This window comes from Aphelocoma coerulescens, chromosome 1 (assembly GCF_041296385.1).
Source record: "Aphelocoma coerulescens isolate FSJ_1873_10779 chromosome 1, UR_Acoe_1.0, whole genome shotgun sequence".
Lineage (NCBI taxonomy): Eukaryota > Metazoa > Chordata > Aves > Passeriformes > Corvidae > Aphelocoma > Aphelocoma coerulescens.
The window spans coordinates 119,767,327-119,788,385 of record NC_091013.1 but is presented as its reverse complement, the minus strand read 5'-3'; the positions used below and the strand labels follow the sequence as shown (position 1 = coordinate 119,788,385).

At 55.0% G+C, this 21,059-nt stretch overlaps 1 protein-coding gene across 5 annotated transcripts in view; it reads left to right on the top strand.

Moving 5' to 3' along the window:
* The first annotated feature begins 663 nt into the window (after positions 1–663).
* Positions 664–21,059, top strand: part of SLCO2B1 (solute carrier organic anion transporter family member 2B1) — a 34,594-nt gene continuing 14,198 nt past the window's right edge. For 3 of the 5 annotated variants that reach the window (XM_069027013.1, XM_069027002.1, XM_069026992.1), the window contains exons 1-7: positions 664–767; positions 9,289–9,378; positions 13,410–13,547; positions 13,637–13,799; positions 15,298–15,525; positions 16,551–16,649; positions 17,028–17,158. In XM_069027013.1, coding sequence (XP_068883114.1) covers positions 690–767; positions 9,289–9,378; positions 13,410–13,547; positions 13,637–13,799; positions 15,298–15,525; positions 16,551–16,649; positions 17,028–17,158 — 927 coding nt within the window. In that variant the 5' untranslated portion in view covers positions 664–689. Of the gene's footprint in view, positions 768–8,454; positions 8,533–9,288; positions 9,379–9,815; positions 9,915–13,409; positions 13,548–13,636; positions 13,800–15,297; positions 15,526–16,550; positions 16,650–17,027; positions 17,159–21,059 lie in introns of those variants that run through there. The other 2 variants (XM_069027022.1, XM_069027031.1) reach the window with 2 other exon arrangements.

The window sequence follows — 21,059 nt, the reverse complement described above, 5'->3', positions numbered from 1 at the left end:
GCTGGGAGTGCTCACCTGGAGAGGAGAAGGCTCCAAGGAGAGTTCAGAGCCCCTTGCAGGGCCTAAAGGGGCTCCAGGAGAGCTGGGGAGGGACTGGGGACAAGGCATGGAGGGACAGGACACAGGGAATGGCTTCCCACTGCCAGAGGGCAGGGCTGGATGAGGCTGCCTGTTTATTAACTTCTCCAGTTCTCCTCCGGAAAAGCCTCAGTGCTCAGAGCAAGAGAGTACTGGGGAGGCATTGAAAATAAATAGTCCGGGGTTAGACAAACAAAGTTTCCCTGTCCCAAATCCCAGGATTACACTACAGCTTCAAAACTTAACAACAAAAAAAAAAAGCAGATAAAGCAAATTGAACAGGAAAATGAACGGAAGGAAACTGCCCTGGAGGAATGGGACCCTTGCAGGGAGGGGAGAGGAGGCTGGATCCGGGGGATGGAGGGAAAGCCAAGCCCAGTTTGGAGTGGGACAGGGACTGGAGAAGCAGCTCGCAAAGCCCTGGCTCAGCAAACCGCACGGGCAGCTCTGTCATTCTGGGATTGCAGCCTCAGGAGAAAGCAAAAACAAAAATAAAAGAAATCCTATTGAAAGGGATTGCAAAAGTTTGGATTGAAACGTGCTCTGGGTTTTAGAAGTGCCGAAGCCCCACCTCCACACACCCACACCCATCCTGGGCAGGGAAAGAGCGAATGGCCCCAGCTCTGCGGGCAGAGGAAAACTTTCGCTCCCAGCGCCAGTGGGATGAGGATCGGGAGAGCCCTGGAACTGTGAGTATGGCAGCACCTGCTCGCTGCCGGGGGATGCGGAGGATGGCTGTGGTGCCGGGCTCGGGGCCGGGAAAGGTGAAGTTTCTCACGCTGCTTTTCCCCGCTGGTTTTGCTCCTTGACCCGCTGAGGCTCAGGAGCAGCTTCAAAGGGGAAAAAACGAGGAGTGATTCCACGCCTGTCCCCTGTCAGCCTTCTGCACGTGTTTTGTCGCTTCCTCTCTGCTTGTGCTTATTTATTTGAGGGATTTTTTTCCCCCGGTGAGGCAGCTCCCCTTAGTTCTCCCGTCGCAGGGAATTTTCCCAGTTTTCCCAATGCCTGAGGCTGCCACGGTGGGTTTCTCTTATGCTTTCACTTCTCCTCTAATGGCAGTGCCTCTTTGCAGCCCGGATCCTGGGAAGATGCCGGGCAGCCGTGGCTCTGACCTGTGCCTGCTGCCACAGGCAGAGCCTGGCCAAGCCCAGCCTCTCCAGCAGGGCACTGCTTGGGAGAACTGATCCATACGGTCCTAGAGACATGGAAAGGTCTGGGGTCAGGGCTGAGCTGCTGCCTCTGCCAGTGCCCCAGTGAGCTTGCCCTTGGCTGCAGGGTCTGGGAGCAGCAGGCTGGCTTGGTTTCTGCTGGGTCCTGCAAATGGGGGAGCTGCTGTGTCCCTTAAAGCCTTTGGCGTGAGCATATCCCCCGGGAGTCAGCCCCGGGAACAGCCTGTCCTCCCTGGAACACGGATTTTAAGTTTGGGGTGAGACTGGCCACACTTGCTGCTGCTGTCAGGTGGCAGCTGTGGCGTCCCTGCTGGGCATGGGGACAGTGGGACCGGTCTGCAGGGATGGGGTGGGCACACGTCCCATCCTGTGTGCGGGCTGCTGCAGCCCTCTGATTCCAGCCCCTCTGGAGATGGGAATCCAGAGGCAAGGATAACCCTGGATGGGAATGACACTCCCCAGAAGGGAATGGCACTGCATGTCCCAAAAAGTGGTGGCTGCCCCTGGATCCCTGGCAGTGTCCCAGGCCGGGCTGGACGGGGCTTGGAGCAGCCTGAGATAGTGGAAGGTGTCCCTGCCCACGGCAGGGGGTGGCACTGGATGGGCTTTAAGGTCCCTTTCAACCCAAACCCTTCCTTGGCTGTTCAGCCGTGCAGCCTGAGCAAGGTTCTCCCACCACCTTGGAAGCACAGACACATCCCAAGCTCCTCCCTGCTTTGGCCAATTCCCTCAGAAAGCTTCTGAAGGCTCCTGAGGAACCCCGGCCCCAGTGTGGCTGTGAGAGCCCCCCTGTCTGCCAGCCTCCCGCTCGTTATTGTTATGGGCTTGTTTCACAGCACGCTCTCGTTTCTCTGCGTCCCCTCCTACTTGCCCAGTTCCCCGTTTTCCAGCCGTCCTGCTGGGCACAGGTGGCATTTCCAGGCTCTGCAATGCCCCGTCCTGGCCCCCCCGGCGCCCGAGCCCTGCGGGGCTGCTTGGCCTCCTCCCTTCCCTGTAGCAGCCCGGGGCTCTCTGGGGACCTTGCTCTGGTCACAATTAGATCGCAGCCTCCCTTCCTCTGTGGTTCCTGGCTCCCAGACTGTTCCCAGTGGATCACTGGGGGTTCTGGTCTGCACTGTGCTCTACCCTGGACCTGCCACATGTGCCCTGGCTGCAGGTGGGTTAAATGTTCCGTGGCTTGAGCCACGATGTGGCTGAACGTGGATTTGAGGGATGGCTCGGGAGCTTCATTTCCCATCTCAGCACCTGTCACTGCCCCCCAGCTTTGGAAAAGGTGATTTTCTAAGGAAATGGAGGCAGTGTGGGAGGCTCAGCAGGCGGTGAGGGGAATTCCTGGCTTGAAACATGATTTGAACACCGCAAGGCTCTGAGGTGTCATCCAGGGAAAATCAGGAGTGCATGGCTGGAGACACCCCTGGACAAGATCACGCCCAGGGATGCAGGAAAGGGTTTGTTGCTGTCAGGCAGCTTGGCTGGGGCCAGCTGTGGCTCCAGCTGTGGGTCGGGGCACTTCCAGAAAATAATCTCCACTTTCAGCGGACTTCGTGTTCCCTCTGAGTGTACAGATGCCAGTGCAGTCCAGTAACGTTAAATAATGGAAGGACATTGAGTAATTTGCTGCCCAGAATACCAGCGTTTCCTCCTTTTCCCGTGCCAGCTCCAGCCCCCAGCAGCTGCTCTGGGCTGGGGCTTCACTCCAGCACTTGCTCCTTGTCCATCATCACCCAGAGATGTCACCAGGTCTCTCCCACCCACAGTGTTTCCTCTGCTGTTCACAGCCAGCTCCTCTCTTGCTGGCTAAGGAATTTTCTCACTTCTCCTAAGCTCTACTCAGTTCCCTTTCCTGGCAGCAGCATTTCCCTGCTCCTGCTCTTCCGTCCATCCCTTTTGCTTGCAGGTGGCTGGTGTTATTCACAGCTCCTGGTGAAGCAATTTTTACTGGTCACCCCCAAAATTTGGGGATGCTCTAGTTGTTAATGCCTGGGTTAGTGTGGAGGGAGAAAAGACCTGCCCTTGAATGTCCCTTGGAAATAAATGTTTCGGATTAGGGTGTGGCTGCTCCTCATGGAATACTCAGCGTGGGGAGCAGGTCTGTGGTCCTGGGCCGGCCATGAGTGCAGATGGAGTTTGTTGGTGCTGGTTTTTGAGAAGTTATAGATGATAAATAGCAAACAACTCTGGATTGCTCCAGGAGGGCTCAGCTCCAGGGAACTGCTGGGGTTTCCACTCAGGATGTGTGTTCAAGGCATGGGGCTGTTGCAGGGGCTCCTGCTCCTTGTTTTGCCACAGCTTCCCCTTCCAAAAGTTCATTTTTCTCACCAGAGGTGTCAGTGTCCCTGGAGCCACTCTGGCTCTGCCTGTTTCCTCCAGCTGCTCCTTGCACTGCAAACTCTCACAGCTTTCAGGAGGACTCGGCACAAAACACGTGTTTTTCTCAGTCTTCGCTCCTGTCCAAGCAGCAGTGAAGTGCAGAGGGAAAAAAAACATCAGGAAGGTATTTATGGTGTATGAAGCCCCAAATCAGGAAAAGTGTGGTTTGGGATCACTTCCCTTCAGGCTTCTCTTGGCAGGTGTTTGTCCGCAGAGCTAAGCACTGCCTGCAGCCTGTGGAGAGGCAGATCCCTGCTGGAATCAGGCTCTTCATCCTTCATTCAGCACTTTAACTCCTCTCCAGGGGTTGGAGTTGCCTGAAAACGCCAAGAGTTTCCCTGCCAAACACAGAGGAGGTGGTGCTAAAATAGAAAATCTCCACTGAGGACACAAGATGAGGCTTTTCTGCAGCTCAGCCACATCTGCGCATCCCAGGGCAGGGGGGTGCATGTTCAGCATCTGGCTCGATCCTGAAGACAGGGGTGACTTTTGTACTCAAAATACCGCATACAACCTTAGCAGGAAGGAGTAAAACCGGCAGAGCCGGGAGATCCTGGTTTGGCAAATGTCTTAGAAACCCTTGAGCCACTGCACAAACCCACAGGCCATGGGGCAGGAACAAGGGCAGGAGCAGTTAATGGGTGCTGCTGGTGCACGGAGGGGGAGGCACCCCAGAAGAGCCTGAGAAGCAGCAGGAGCAGAGGGTGAGGAGGGGTCTTGGGGTGGCTGCAGACCCCGACAGCTCCACAGCACTGGGCAGCCTCTGAAAGCAAAGCCAAGTGAGTGATTCATGGAATTATGCAATGCCAGCCTCCCTGCTTATGTAACTGCAGAGCCATCTCCCACAGCTGGAGGCTCCGGGATTCCTTCCCTGCCCTCCCAGAGCCACGGCTGCCCCGGGGCGCTTTCCCTTGGAAGGAAATGTCACCCCAGGTGCGATGGGTGCTGCTTCCTGCAGGGGTGGATGGATGGATGGATGGATGGATGGATGGATGGATGGATGGATGGATGGATGGAGAGCAGCCCTGGGAGGAGGATTTGGGGCTGCTGGTGACTGAGAGGCTGGACATGAACCAGCTCAGAAACCCCTAACCCTGGGCTGATCCCCCAGCGTGGGCAGCAGGGGAGGGGGATTCTGCCCTTCTGCCCCCTCAGGTGAGACCCCACCTGCAGAGCTGCCCCAGCCCTGGGGCCAGCAGCACAAGGACCTGGAGCTGCTGGAGAGAGTCCAGAGGAGGCCCCGAAGCTGCTCCAGGGCTGGAGCCCCTCTGCTCTGGAGCCAGGCTGGGAGAGCTGGGGGTGCTCACCTGGAGAGGAGAAGGCTCCAGGGAGAGCTCAGAGCCCCTTGCAGGGCCTAAAGGGGCTCCAGGAGAGCTGGAGAGGGACTGGGCACAAGGGCTGGAGGGACAGGACACAGGGAATGGCTTCCCAGTGCCAGAGGGCAGAATTAGATGGGATATTGAGAGGGAATTGTTCCCTGTGAGGGTGGGGAGGCACAGGGTGCCCAGAGAAGCTGCGGCTGCCCCATGCCCGGGGGTGGGGTGAGAGCTCCCATCTCTGGTTTGATGCTGCCAGGTGAGCTCCAATGCCTTCCCCACATCCTGCACTGCTGGAGCAGGTGAGGATCTGTCCAGGAAGGGCTCCAGCCCTGGCAGGGGGTGCCAGGGAGGGCAGGGAGCTCCGGGAAACCTCAGCACACACACAGGGAGCAGGGTTTCATCCTTCCCGAGGCAGAGGGGTACCAGGGCAGGGATGGAGCCTCTCCCTCATTGCCTGTGCTTGCATGTCATGTGTTTCAATACCAGTTTTCCTTTTTCATCTAATTTTTAACCTCCAGTAGCATTTTCCTCTTTGTCTAACTTCATGTAAGATTTCTGGGATGTGTCATCTGTGGCCCATTTCTCATTACACTGAGTCATTGAGATGGGCCAATCTCATTTTCGCTTTCTTTTTGCCACTTGGTGCAAGATAGAAATAGCTCTTGGGCACATCTCTGCATCCCTTTTTATTCCCTCTGTCTTTCTCCAGGAGGGGATGATGTGTATCCACTGTCTTTTCCTTCTGGTGTATTATAAAGCATCTCTGCACCCAGATTTTCATGAGCCAGCTCCCCCTTTACCCCAGGCACACCCATAAATACACACCCTGACACCGTCCCAGCTTCACTGCCAGTGAGGGAAAATTATTCAGCAGAAGGAAGGAAGACAGATTATGGAATATTTGCTGGCATTTCGAGTCCCTGCTGGGGTTTAATTTGCTGTGTTACATCGGCTGTTATTTGCTCATGCTCTGCTGAGCCCAGCGTGTGCCTCTCCGTGCTCAGCTAACGGGAGCAGCTGCTAATAAAGGTGTTGGAGGGGTTCATGTCCTCGGGAAGGGGACAGGGTGCTGGCACCCAGCCCAGACCCCTGCTCTCGCAGCCAGGACTATGGTGCAGGTCCCACACGGGGTTTTGGGCATTTTTGCTGCCCTGGTGTCAAAGAAAGGGTAGTGTGGGGACAAGTGGAGCATCTTAATCAGTGCTGCAAAGGTTTGTGGGATTAGCCCGGGTATAGGCAGTGACAGGACACAGGGAATGGCTTCCCACTGCCAGAGGGCAGGGACAGGTGGGGTATGGGGAAGGAATTGTTCCCTGTGAGGGTGGGCAGGCCCTGGCACAGGGTGCCCAGAGCAGCTGTGGCTGCCCCTGGATCCCTGGCAGTGTCCCAGGCCAGGCTGGACATTGGGGCTTGGAGCAGCCTGGGATGGTGGAAGGTGTCCCTGCCCATGGCAGGGGTGGGACTGGGTGAGTTTTAAGGTCCCTTCTATCCCAAAGCAGCCTGGTTATTCCCCCACCTGCAGCTCTCTGCAGTCTCCCGGGAGCAGGGAGGAGCTGTCAGGCAGGCAAGGCTGGATCCACGGCAGTATTTTAGTGCCAGCAGTTGGTGTGGGACTGAGCTCAGCTCCCCCACTGCACCCAGGGTTTGCCATGCCAGGCCTTGCTGAGGGGTGCAGTGACCCACAGGACAGCACTGGGAAGAAGACTGGGCTTTGAGGACAAATCCTGCACCTGTAGCTGAAGGAACAGCAGCAGCTGGTGGATCTGCAGCACCTCTGCTCTCTGAACAGCCATCCATCCATCCATCCATCCATCCATCCATCCATCCATCCATCCATCCATCCATCCATCCATCCATCCATCCATCACCTTCCCTGGAGTGAAACCCGTGGCTGTGTGGGAGCTGCTGCTTGGGTCCCCTGCAGTGCCCACATCAGAGGTGACCCTCGGGGAAGCCTGGCCGCCTGTGCACCTCCCCGGACTCCCAAGCACACCTGTGAGCACCTCTGGGGGGATGGGAGAAGCGGTTTTCCCGGAGGGCTCACTTGCAGGCGCTCAAGGACGCGACGTTCTGCTTCCTGAGGGCGCCGTGCTGCTTTCCGAGGGCTCCGTGTCAGGGTCCGTGACGCCGCTCCCTGTCACACCCTGCCACCCCTGCTGGCACCCGGAGTGCCGGCCCCACCAGCCGCTCAGGTCAGGTCTCCCTAACAAAGGGATTTCACGCCCCTGGAACTGGGGGGGAGAAGGCGAAGGGCATCCCTGAGAGCTCCAAGAGAGAGGCACTCTTTTGGCACCAGGAATTCCTTCTCTCCATCCGGAGTTGTCCAGGATGGAAAACCTGGCTCGTGCCAAGCCAGTGCCACTCCCAGGGGGTACTGCCACGGCTGGCCTCCATCCAGCCAAAGGCAACAAGAACCAGACTGACCTTAACCTGCTTCTATCTCCATGTTTGGGGGTTTTTTAAAATCAATTAAGCCTTATCTGTGTTTTTATTTGATGTGCTCCTTGTCCTTTGCGCTGGATCAAAGTACTTTTCTGTTTCATTTTGTTCCTGAAGGAGAGCTGTGGATGGCTGGGATCTGAGGGCAATGGGTTTATCCTCAGTTTGATCTGCTGGCAAACCCTGCCGCGTTTCAGATCTCTGCTGAGCGTTGCCTCGGGGGTCAGCCACCCTCCGCCTTCCACACATGGAAAGGAGAGCTGGAAAGGATGGGCAGGAGGACCGGAGCACTCCGGCACACCACTGGGTTTGATTGACAAAGACATTCACGCAGCTAACCAGGGCATCCACCCTGCTGTGGCTTCCAGCTCCATGAGCATTCCCATCCCTGGATATCCAGGCTCGGGCTCCTTTGGGTTTCCTGCCTTTGGTTTTCCACCCTTTTTTCTCCCGCCTGTGAACCCCTGAGCCTCCGAGGGGCTGTCAATAATTCATCAGGGCGCCGTGGGCTGCAGCCAGGCAGGTGCCTCTGCCCCAGCATTGCCGAACCCTCCAGGGGCCGGGGGAGCTTTTGCTGCTGCTTTCATTTACGATCAAATTCACTTTATTGATCCCATCCTGGATTTGTTGTAGCAATATCTCGTGGAATGGGGCTGAGGGCAGCAACTCTGCGTTTTGCAGAGGCTGCAGTGGAGCTCGTAACTCGTGCCGGTCCCCTCTGGAATTCACCTCTCCTGTGCTCCGTGCTGAAGGGTTTATAAACACCACGGTTAAGGCAGTCTCCTCCTGCTCGAAGTTACATCAACCCCTGCATTTGTTAATCTGTTCGAGGCTGCGGGTCCTCGCTCCTTTGCTTCTCATCACGGGGGAAATAGAATTACACAAAGTAATAACGGGAAGCCTTTCACCCCATTTGCTGCGGAGATGAAAACATCTATTAGAGTGTGCTGAACAACAAGTTAAAGCCTAATGGGTTTAACGTGCCTCCAAACAATGCAGCTTCCGGAGCAGGAAGCCTGGGTACTGAAACCCGACAAAGGCACCAGCGGTCCCTCGGGGAGGAGGGGCTGAGCGGCCACGGAGGAGGGAAGGAGATGTGCGGGCAGGGAGCGGCGTGCTGGCTTGCCGCGGGTTGGAACCGCTTTGCGTGGCTCCGGGTAGGCGGTGGCTGGGAAAGCGAGCGTGGAGGGGTTCTTCCGGGGAGATGCAGAAACGCCCTGGGTGAAAATGGGATGCAGGATAGGAGGGCTTCAATCCATCAGAGCCCAGCACATGCAGGGATGGGGAAGGGCTCGCTGAGCCCCCTTGTGCAGGCAGGAGCTGCTGCCCCTGAGCCTGCAGGGAATCCCTCCTGAGGGATGCAGAGGCTGGGTCCTGGTCATGGCAGGGACAGGACTTTGCACTGTGTCCGCTTGAGCTTCGTGGGGTTCTGCAGCCCACTGGGATCCCTCTCAGAGCCCATTTCTGCAGCCCACTGGGATCCCCCAGTGCCCATTTCTCCGGGCAGCTGAGGTACCTCTGGATGGCAGCACAGCCATCAGCTTTGCCAGCTGCTCTCCCAGTCTCGTGTCTGCTGCCAGCTGACTGAGGGTGCCCTGTGCCCCATCACCGAGGCCATTGATAAGGACGTCACACCGACCCCAGTGATGTTTGCACAACATTGTCCTTGGCTCTGCTGGACAGAGTTCCACCTCCCGCACCTCTGGTGTTTAACATTTTGCAGGCTGCTCTGCGGCTTTGCAGAGTTAAAGTGCTCGGAGCAAAGGAAACCCAGGAATAATTAGTGATTGCTTGGGAGACCATGTGCCTGCTGTGGGGGTGTTGGCAGAGCACGACAGGATTTTTTGCCTGCTGAGCACAGGGAATCCAGGCACAGCAACTGAGCATTGTGCTGAATGATTTGTTTTTGACAGGCTGACAGAATGACAAGTACGGCTCCAAGGAGCAGCTGCCCGGACGTGGCTCGGAAAACACTCTGCAGGAGCCCCTTTCTCAGTATCAAGGTAAACACTTCCTGCTTTCTCCTCGGATCACTGGCCTGGGAAAGAGGAGTTCAGCTTCCTGCAGGAGGCATTGAGAGGATTTCTGGGTACCAAGTGTATTTGGGAAATGCTCCCTGTGTTTCTCATGGCAAAAGCACCTTTGGCGTGGAGCTGTCTCCATCCCAAAGCCAGTGGTGGGGCAAGGATGTTTCAATGCAGGTTTAACTCCCAGCTCCTGCAGGATTTAACTCCAGAGAATCACAGCATGGGATGGGTTGGAGTGACCTCAAAGCCCATCCAGTCCCACCCCCTGCAATGGGCAGGATCCCTTCCACTGTCCCAGGCTGCTCCAAGCCCCAACATCCAGCCTGGCCTTGGACACTGCCAGGGATCCAGGGGCAGCCACAGCTGCTCTGGGCACCCAGTGCCAGGGCCTGCCCATCCTCACAGGGAACAATTCCTTCCCAATATCCCATCCATCCCTGGCTTTGTCAGTGGGAAGCCTTTCTTCAAAGTCTTACATCCTCCTGGATATGGTGCAACCTCCAGCCCTCCAGGTGAGTGTTTGAGGAGCTCTGCAGAACCACAGGCTGCACCTGGAGTGGCTCCCTCTGTCTTGCAACATCTGCTTCATTCCTTTCTGGCTCAATAATTCCTTTTTATTAGTAGTGGCAGCCTTAACATCAGTTTATTACTTCATTCAGTATAGTTGGAAGCCAGTTACCTGGCTCATTAGATAATCTCACCAGGCCAGAGAGCAAAAGATGACAGTCAGTCTTAAAAGCTTAAGATTTCTCTGTCACTTTTGTGGGGAAGTTTGGGGTTTTGAGGGTTTTTCTACAAGTGCTGGTGAAGATAATCACCCTCATCCCATGTGGCAGGAGGAAAGTGAGTCACTGAGGCAGAGGCCACCAGAGCACAGAGGTTGGAGGCACAGTGGCGTGTCCTGAGGCTTCTTCCCCAATCCTCTCTTCAGCCCGTTCAGCTGTTTTCATCTGATGCTTTTTGTTGGTTTTTTCTTGACTTGCCAGTAACATTATCCATAAAGATACAACCCCATTGATTTTTCCTTGAGGAGATATTTTAAAGGGGTTCAAAGGTTAAACCACTGAGGGGCAAAGTCGGCTCTGTGAGCAGATTCAAGTTATATTTTGCTGTATCTGTGAAGGTAGATCCTAAAATCCCAGACTGCTTTGGGCTGGAGGGGGACCTTAAAGACCCTCTTGTTGCAACCCCCAGCCCCAGGCAGATGTAGAGGAAGCTCTTGTCACCAAGACCACAGTTATCCTCAGCACAGGATGTTTTCCCCTCATCTCTTGGGGATTTTTTTCAAGAAGTTAGGCCTCCCTGTCCGGTTTCTAAATGACTTCCTCAGAAAACAAAACCTCCAGCCCAGGGTTCGAATGGTTCTTGCAGAAACACAGAGCCATTGCACAATGTGGTTGGATGTGTTCGAAGTGGCCGAAGGACCAAAAATCACAGCACTGCAGTTTTTGTGTGTATTTATATCTCCAGAGAGTGTGTCACAAAAACCACCTACCACATGGCAAAATGCAGCTAAGGGGCATAGCTAACAACTGCCCTGTTTGGCTTCAAGGAGCATTATGATTTAAATGGGATATTGGGAAAGAATTCCTCCCTGTGAGGCTGGGCAGGCCCTGTGAGGGTGCCCAGAGCAGCTGTGGCTGCCCCTGGATCCCTGGCAGTGCCCAAGGCCAGGTTGGATGGGGCTTGGAGCAGCCTGGGACAGTGGAAGGTGTCCCTGCCCGTGGCAGGGGGGGACTGAATGAACTTTAAGCTCCTTTCCAACTACAGGCCCAGCCAAACTGGTTTGGATTAAACTGGAAGGAGCCGATTCCTCCCAGACCCATTTGCCGTAGGCACAGCCCAGTGCACAGGGTTTTGTCAGGTGCTAAGGCACAACCCCCTCTCTTAAAATACCCTCCAGAGTCCCCAAACAGGTGGAAAGAGCGTGCTGGGAACTGGGCTGGGCAGGACGCTGTGTGGGGCTCTCAGAGCCTCCCGGGGAGGCTTTGCTGCCGAGCTGCACCATCAGCGCTACAAACAATGGGAGCCTTTGGAAGAAGCTTTGTTCCAGACCACCAGGAGAGGAAATGTTGCTGTTTAATTCCCAGGTCTGTGATTTACTGGCTGTGTGGGATGCAGTGTGTTTCTCTATTCTCCTGCACATGCAGGCTGGGATCAGCCATACCTTGCCAGTGCTTGGATTCTCTGAGTTGCTTTAGTTCCATGGATCTAGAGGGAAGGATTAGGAACACAGCTCAGCCCTTCAGGGAAAAGGTGCTGGGCTGTGAGCTGGGGCTCCCTTCCAGGACCACCCAGCCCTGGGGCTGCTCCTGGCTCTCCATGGTCTGTCCTGCTGTCAGGGAAAAGGTCTTGGGAAAGGCTGGTATCTGCCAGTCTGGGTCACCTGTTGGGGTAGTACATCAGTCCCAGCAGTCCAGCAGATCCAAAGGCCGGGAAAGGTCTGGTCTTTCTTTTCCTGACAGAACACTGATGGCTGAGAGCAAAGAGCCCCTGGAGGCAGAACTGGGGTCCTTGTCCAACCCACTGCAGGTCCTGTGCAGGGCCATCTTTCCTTTCGGTGCTTTACTCTGCCCAGACAGGGCAGAATAAAACAGCAGATTCCCAGCCCCTTTTGAGCTGAAGAGGACATGGGGCAGTGCTGGGCAGCTGCTGAGCTGCTGTAAACCCATGAAGGTCCTGGATTCGGATAGCCAGGGGGCTGTGTGCTGTGGATGCCTGGAATAAACAGATCTGGTTCCAGCCTTTGCATCTGATGTGTTCAGGAAGCAGAGCCTGGACACAGCCAGCGACTTGTAGGAACGCAGGAGTTTTAGCAAAGCTGACTCTGGGGACGCTTTCCTCTGGCTGGGTGACATTTCCCCAGTCCAGGCACGTTGCCTCCATCAGGGTGACATGAGCCGGGGATGGTCCTGGATGGTGGCTTGGTGTGCATTGTGCCAGCCCATCCCCTTGGGAGGTGGTGACCATATCCCAGCCCCGCAGTTCTCAGGGACTCAAGGCCTTCCCCTTGCCCCCTTCTGTGCTGTGGATATTCCCTGGGCTTACAGAGCAGGCCAGTTTGGCAGTGACCTCCCTTCAGGCCTGGATCAGAACGAGACAGAGCAGAAATCCAGGCCAGGCTGAGCAGCTTCTCTGTGGTGGGAGCTGGTGCAAAACACACAGAGCAGGAGCGGTGCCCTCAGGGTCTGGGCATCATCCAAGGCTGAGGGCAGCAGCTCTGGAAGGAGCCTGGGGCATGCAGCCTGTCCTGCAGGGAGATGGGTGGGCTGTGGCTGTTCAGGCTGGTTATTTGAACTCCTCTGGGGGTTGGAGGGATGCCTGGGAGAGCCACAAGGCAGCAGGGAAGGAGATGGCTCACCTGGAGGAGGGAGGATGGAGATGAGGCCAGATTATTTTCTGGGAGATGGTGGACTTTGACAAGGTTTTCTTCTGGAAGTGGAAGAGAACCTTCACATTTTCCAAAGGGGGAGTCTTTTACATCTAGGGCTTTGTGGGAAGGGAAGGAAAGCAGTCTGAATTCTTCTCCCTGACCTTCTCCTGACTTTGCCTCAAGGAGTTGTTTGTTGCTGTGTTGGGAAGGGCTCATTCCTGTCCCAGAAGAGCTCCCAGCACTGGGGATGGCTGCCTCTGGATGAATGGGAGCAGGAACGTTTTGCAAGCTCTCTTCTGCTCTGCATCCTAGGGACAAGGCCAACACAAACAGGCGCCATCCCAACTGAAGGAATGTGTTTGTCCAAAGCCACTTCTCAGCTGAAGGAATTACAGCCTCCCTGCAGATGCTGACCCTGTTGTTATTTTTGGCAGAGGGCCATTTCATAGCTCTGACCTAATTTCAGAAGAGTTCACTGGTGGCAGAGCAGGGGTGATACTTCCAAGCCTTGTGGTCAGAGGTTTATGTTGGATAATGGTGCCTTTCTGAGGGGGATGCAGTTTGTCGTGCTGCAGCTCTCGGTGACCCTCAGCTCTCGGTGACCCTGCTGGGGGCTCTCTTTTTGTGTTGGCAGTTCTTTGTGTTCTGCCACGGGCTGCTGCAGCTCTCCCAGCTCCTGGTCTCCGGCTACCTGAAGAGCTCCATCTCCACCATCGAGAGACGCTACGGCCTCTCCAGCCAGACCTCAGGGCTGCTCGCTTCCTTCAATGAGGTGACCACTGCCAGCCCCCTGTCCCTGCTGAGCTCTGTCCCCTGCTCCTCCCATTCCCTGGGAGACATTCCCGCTCTCTGTCCCTGCAGGTTGGGAACACGCTGCTGATTGTCTTCGTCAGCTACTTCGGCAGCCGCGTGCACCGGCCGCGCCTCATCGGCTGCGGGGCCATCCTCGTGTCCCTGGCCGGCTTCCTCATGTCCCTGCCCCACTTCATTACAGGGCCCTACGAGTACGACCAGTCTGTGGCCAGTAAGTGCTCCAGAAACTTGGTTTAGGCCTTTTGGGGCAGAAGGAGGAAATAACAGGATGACAGGATGGTTTGGGTTGAAAAGGACCTTAAAAACCATCCTGTTCCACCCCTGCCATGGGCAGGGACACCTTCCACCATCCCAGGTTGCTCCAACGTGGCCTTGGACACTTCCAGGGATCCAGGGGCCCCACAGCTGCTCTGGGCACCCTGTGCCAGGGCCTCCCCACCATCACAGGGAACAATTCCTTCCCAATATCCCATCCAGCCCTGCCCCCTGGCAGTGGGAAGCCATTGTGAAATGACCTTCCCTCCACACACTGCGAGCTGCAAGCTGTTGGCTTCTCCTCAAGAAATCTTATTTTTCTAAGAATGAAATCATCTCAGCCTTGAGAGGCAATAGCTACTGGTGGAAAGCAGAGCCAGGGGACATGAGAATCATGGAGCCATGGCAAAGGGCAGGAAAACAATCAAAATACAGGCTGTGCCTCTGATTCCCCTTGTTTGCTGCACATCCAACCTCACCTGCCTTCCCTGATCTGGCTGGGCTGCCTTTGAGGTTTTAGACCCCACCAGATAATCAGCCTCCCTTGAGAAACATGCAGGTCTAAATCACTTGTGGAGGGAACGGGACACGGTGGGTTTGGGATTTTCTTTCTGAAGGAAAGTGAAGGGATGAGAAAAGAAAGAAAGGAGAAAACCAATTTTTGCCACCTTCCCAATTCCTGCCATGGAGCTCCAGCAAGTCTTTTAGAAGCCTCCACTGAAGAGCTTTTGTTTGGCTCATCAGAAGAAGTGCAGCTGTTTCAGGCATCTGCAGACACCAAAGGAAGGCTGAAAAGGTGAATAACTGCTGGCTGCACATAGGGGCCAGCTGCAAACCCCAGTTTGGAAACAATGAGTTGGTGTTTCAGCAGTGCTGGTGCAGGTGGCCCCGTGTCTGAGCACTTGGAATTCCACAGGATTTGGGGCACAACCATGGAAATCCTGCTATGAGCACCCCCACCCCCTTGCCTGGGGTTCCAAGGAAGATGAGGGTGCTAGAATCAGCACTTTCACTTAGGCAGTAAAATGTGAAATGAGTTCTCATTTCCTGGGTAGCCACTCACAAAATCTGCAGGTTTGCTCATTTACCTGTATTGGAAGGTCAGTCAAAGGTCCTGGGAGTGACCTCAGCTCCACTTCTTGATGGAGGTGGCTTTCCATGGCACGTGAACCCATCTCTGTGAACATCAGTGGAGTGCTCTTTGCAACTTCTTTGTATTTTCTTTCACCTAAGGATAAGATAAGGACATGGAGTTGCTGGAGCAAATCCAGAGGAGGCCCTGGAGCTGCTCCAGGGCTGGAGCTCCTATGCTGTGAAGCCAGGCTGGGAGAGCTGGGGGTGCTCACCTGGAGAGGAGAAGGCTCCAGGGAGAGCTCAGAGCCCCTTGCAGGGCCTAAAGGAAGAAGTTCTTTCTCCAGACCGAGCTCCTCAGACCTTTCCCCTTGCCACCGCAGGCACCTTCAGCAACACCACGGACCTGTGCCAGCCCGGGGCCCCGGGGGCCGGGGCCAACCTGAGCGCTGCCAGCTGCACCCCCCACGCCTCCAGGGAGAACCACGAGGTTCTCCTGGTCATGTTCATGGCCCAGGCACTGCTGGGCATCGGCGGCGTGCCCATCCAGCCCTTTGGCATCTCCTACATCGACGACTTCGCCAGTGAGAGGAACTCCCCCCTCTACCTGGGTAAGGCTGGGCTGCTTGGGAGGGGGAGAAGCCAGGGTGGAGGTGACAGCAAGGCCAGCCAGGACTAATTTGCATTAATGAGAGCAGGGTTCGTTACAGCCCTTGTGCTCTGCCCAGAGCCAGGAAGGTTTCTGCAAAAAGAGTTTACCTGCTTCAGGCTTGGGCAAACAGCAGGAGAGCTGGTAAGCACCATTTGGGGCAGATGCTGGGGTTTTTGGCCTGAGAGATAACCTGGAGATGGAGTTAGTAACCATATCCTCCTCCAAAAAGGCTTCAGGAAGGACAAGAGGGACAATCTGATCTCTGTGGCAGCTGTGGGCTTAAGGGGCAGCAACGAGGACTCTGTTCAGATGTTAGGAAAGTGATACAACCCAAAGGAAAGCAGGTTCAACCACCCAGGAGATGGGAGAGTATCCTTCAGAACAGCTTGGGCACAGGCCCAAAAGGGGTGTCCCAGGGTGACGGGATGGACAAGCTGGTCCTTGCAGGTCCTTCTAGTCCTCTCCCAGCTGTTAGCTGTGACAGCCTTTTGAACTGAATGGAACAGCAAAGGGAGATCAAAAACAGGTCATTACTGTTAAAAAATGGAAGCACAGCATCAAATTTTGTTCTGGTATATGATCCAAACCAGGTAGGAATTGAATCTTACATGTGGGGATTTCTTTTATCAGTAATTCATGGAGGAGAGTTCACTGATAACTTTTATCTCCTTAACCTTGTAACAAACCTTGGTGTTTCCTGGATTACTGATGCCAAGGGGCACATCTTGTTCCTAGGAGTATTGCAGTCCTTCTAGGAGGCTGCAGACAAGCGTCGGGAAAGGTCTGAGCCGTGCCAAAGGGAATTCCGTGTGTGAAGGGAGTATAGGGAGCATGGGGCTGTGGCTCTTGGGGATTAGAAAGCTGCCGGGGAAGTGGGCTGTGCTGGAGGCAGGCACAGCAGAGCCTCGTCCCACCCCCAGCCCCCTCTGTCCCTGTGGTCCCTTCCCCCAGGCTGAGCCCTTCCCCGCTCTCGTACCTCCGCAGGAATCCTGTTCTCCGTGACGGTCATTGGCCCGGGGGTGGCCTTCATGCTGGGCTCTGCCATGCTGAGGTTCTACGTGGACATCGACAAAGTGGGTGCAGGTGAGGGAGCGGGTCCTGGGAGAGCTCCTAAAGCAGAGGGGCTTCCAGCCTCCTGTGGGTTCTGTGCCCTGTGCCGGTGGGGCAGAGTGGGCCTCCAGGACATCCCTGTCCCAGCTGTCTCCATCCAAAGGGCTGAGTGGCTCTTTGGACGTCCTGGGGACAGCAGTGAAATAGGAAAGAGACAATGAAATGTGATTTAGTGGTGGGATGATTGGTGGCAAACGCTGCTCAGACCCCAGAACTGATGGTCCCTGGGTTGGGAGCCACCACCTTGGGGCTGATTGATGTCGGGGGTGACTGGGGCCACCCTTCGGTGCTCTGGGCTCCCTCCCTTGTCCCAGCATTGGTCTGATGCCCCTCTCCCCGCTTGTGTTGCAGCTGAGGTGCAGCTCACCAACAAGGACCCGCGCTGGGTCGGGGCCTGGTGGCTTGGGTTCCTGGTGGCCGCCAGCCTGGTGGCCGTGTCTGCCCTGCCCTACTTCTTCTTCCCTCGGGAAATGCCGAAAGAGGTAGGAGAGGTTCTGCACACACACACACACCTCGGTGGAGCCAGAATGTCAGCCATAGGGACTGGAACCAGGATCTGTTCCTTAGGAAGGGAAGGGTGCAGTCTCAGATTTTCATGTTTCCGTGAGAGGGTTGCAGGGGAGGTCAAGGGCAGCCAGCTTTGTCTGTGCTGGCAGCTGAGAATTCCTGAATTCTGGAGGTAGAATTGAAATTCCATCACTGGGCTCCTGGAAGACAAGGACACCCTTTTCCATAGGAGGAAAGGACTTAGCCCCATGTTTCAGATGCCAATGAGAGACTGCTTGGGCAGGTAAAGGCAGCCAGACCTGTCTATGCTGGCAGGATTTTTCAGGAGCAGTCCTTGGACGTTTTAAATTACTATGACATTTCTGAAATTTGAGCAGTGGGCTCCTGGAAGACGCTGGGAGCTCTTCTTCAGCAGCAGCTGGGGAGCAGGGCCAGGGAGTGGCCGTGCGTGCCTGGAGTGCACAACTCAGGAGCTTCCCCAGCGCTTCCCTGGCTGCGCGTCCCGGCGTGTTGGCAGCAGCAAAGAGAACAGGCTGTGCTTGCAGAGGAGGCACTTTCTGCGGGTTGGGATGCTGCTGAAGCTGCTGGGACATGCTCAGGAGGTGAAGCTGTGCTCATCTCGGTGTCTTGGCCATGCTCTGAGTGGTATCATTGCCTTGCACTTGTGCTTTGAGGCAGCATCAAAACCTTCATGTCCAAACAAGTCCGTGCACCGCTGCAGAGTAATTCTTCACTTCTGACACTGCCTGAATTTCCACAGGAGTGAGTGGAGATTTGGGGTTCCCTGACCTGTTTTACCAGTTCAGCTTGGGGATGCAGTGATTTACTCCTGGCTGACATGAGCTGTGAAGTGATGGGCTGGGAACTGCTCTGCGCCTGGCAGAGTAAAGGTGATCCCAAATGCAATGTGCCTGACTGATCCTCCTGCAGCCTGGGTTGCTCTGAAGCCTTGGGGATGGTCTGTGTTGGCAGGGCCTGCTCAGTATGCCAGGGTGGCATGCTCCATCATAGGGAAAAGTTCTTCATTAGGGCTGATGGGAATATTAATTTCATAAGCAGCTCTTGAGAGAAAATAATGCACTTCCAACTAAAACAGCTGCACTTTCTGGCAAGTGCTGCACTCTGAGCAGTTTGAAAGAGTTGAAGGGGGGAATGGGCGGATATTGGTTTAAGAAAGAGCAGGAGGATTTCACCCTGCTCTGCTGGCTGGGATCTGTGGGAACGCTCCCACGTGGCCAAGCACCCATGTATCCATCTGCAGCATGTGAGTTTCTTGAATTCTTGGATTTCTCCCCATTTTGCCATCTCCCTCAGAAAGCTCTTGGAATCTGCTGACAGTTAAAAATAATAGTAAGAATAGGAAAATACACTAAATGATAGCCAAATTCTGCCCTCCTTGCAGAATGGGAGGCACTGGGGCCAGCCACACCTGTCCCATGGGGGTATCAGCACCAGCAGCAGCAGCAAGGGGCCCTGCTTTAAAAATTCAAATAAAAGCCTCTGTAGAAAGTTTGCCAGGTGCTGTTGTGGGTAACACATGTGGGCTGCAGGAGCACTCCAAGATTCATTGGAAATCCGTGTTGTCGTGGATGTTTTTCTGTAGTGTATATATAAATTTATATACATGTATGTATGTATATCTAAAGATGTACATATGCATATATATGTATATAAAACCCTTTCTCTGGCTTGCCCTTGGAGTAAATCAGTGTTTGGTTAAGGACACAAAAGTGATGGTTTTTCCATCACAAAGGGCTGTGGATTCAGACTGGGGTTGCTGGTGGTGTTAGCCTGGAGAAGGGAGATCTTCCAGTGCCTAAAGGGGCTCCAGGAGAGCTGGAGAGGGGCTGGGGACAAGGCATGGAGGGACAGGACACAGGGAATGGCTTCCCACTGCCAGAGGGCAGGGATGGATGGGAGATTGGGAAGGAATTGTTCCCTGGGAGGGTGGGGAGGCCCTGGCACAGGGTGCCCAGCAAGGCTGTGGCTGCCCCTGGATCCCTGGAAGTGTTCCAGGATTTCTGACTGTCCAAAGCAGGAACAAATCTACCAGCAGAGAAACCACAAGCTGCAAGTACTTGAAGAATCAACTGAGCTTTTCCACACAGCTTGTAGAGCCCCAAAAATTTGTCTTACCCACAGCAGATGCCTTCAGGCTCAGCATGGGAACAGCCCATGCGAAAAGCTCTGCTCTGCCCAGAGGCAGCTGAGGTGTTCCTGCACCAGCAGCTTGGATTCCATTTCTGGCCACCCTCCTCAGCGGGCATCACGCAGCGAACACCGGGTATCACCCAGCCCTCCGTGTCTTCGGAGACTTATCTGCCTCCTCCCACCAGCCAGGACACATCTACATCTTTCATTCCACAGCCACATTTCAGCTTCACCTTTTCTTGATGAATTCTGCCTTTGAAGTTCCTGCAAGGGCTCGTGTTAACATTAATGATAATGTGGGGCTGCTCTTCTGATCTTTTTTTCGTAAATTAGTCACTCCAAGCCCAGAACATCTTTATTTCTCTGCTTTGCTGCCTGTCGGTAGGTTTCTAGCACCAGAGTATCCTGAATAATCCTGTTTGGGGGCTGATCACAGCAAAGCCATGGAGTTGTCATGAACTCAAGAAGGGGATGAGGGGATGAGGCTTTTATACTGGAAAAACTATTTTCAGTCAAGAACAGCTTTTTTCCCCAGTAATTCCAGTTTAATCCTGCCTCCATGAGCCTGGACCATTTCTTGCAGTTGTGTCCTGGATTGTGAGGAACTTGAAGCACTCTCCAGTTGCTGTGTAGCCAAAGTTTAGCTCATGCTTTGCCATCTGCTGGTGTTGCTGCATCCCAAGCCCAAGGCAGCTGTATTGTCACAATATTCCAGTATTCCTGGGCCACAGCCTGTGTCTGTCCTGCAGCTCCAAGGGTGACACGGAGAGGGACTGAAAGGGGGAAAGCTGCTCTCAGCAGCGCCTCAGAGAGAAACAGGAGCGCTGTCCTTGCTCAGCATTTCTCGTGTGCAGGACCTGTCTTGGCCACCCAGATCCCTCCCGCTGCAGGTTTGCTCTGGGACACTCCAAACACAGAACCCGACGTCTCCCAAATGCCAGAGGGGCTGAGTGACACTGAGTGACACTGAGTGACACTGAGTGACACTGAGTGACACTGAGGGACTCTTCCTCCTGGCTGGGACAAACCTCCCTGCCATGTCAGCACTCGGCATCCACTGACAGATGCCTCAAGACAAAGCCCCCATGGATTTCATGGGAAGCAGGTCTGCATGTCCCGCTCCTGTCCAAGCCCTGGTGGCTCCAGTTCGCTGTCACACAACCCCTCTGGACATCAGGTCACTCCTCAGTGCTCTCCTCCTGAGCCTCACTGGCAGGAGGTTTCAAAAACTTATTTGCCTCCGTGTTGCAGGGACACCTTCCACTATCCCAGGTTACTCCAGCCTGGCCTCGGACACTGCCAGGGATCCAGGGGCAGCCACAGCTGCTCTGGCCACCCTGTGCCAGGGCCTCCCCACCCTCACAGGAAACAATTCCCTCCCAATATCCCATCTGTCCCTGACCTCCTTCCTCTTAAAGACATTCCCCCCTGTCCTGTCCCTCCCTGCCCTTGCAGAAGTCCCTGTCCAGCTCTCCTGTGGGCTTCCATTGGGTGCTGGAGATGGAGCTCTTTCTCTGGGAGAAGGTGCTGTGATGCTCTGGTTGCCTCATTAAAGCTCCTAAAGCACCACCAAAGGCAGCCTAGGAGTACAGGGCATGATCTGAGGAGCAAAGAGGGCAAAGTGGAAGGACAGGCTTCAGGAGTGGGCTGGGCTCTACATCTGGATTTTCCCCAGGGAGCTTTAAAGTCAGGCACAAACAGCAGCTAAAAATAATCCTCCCATTC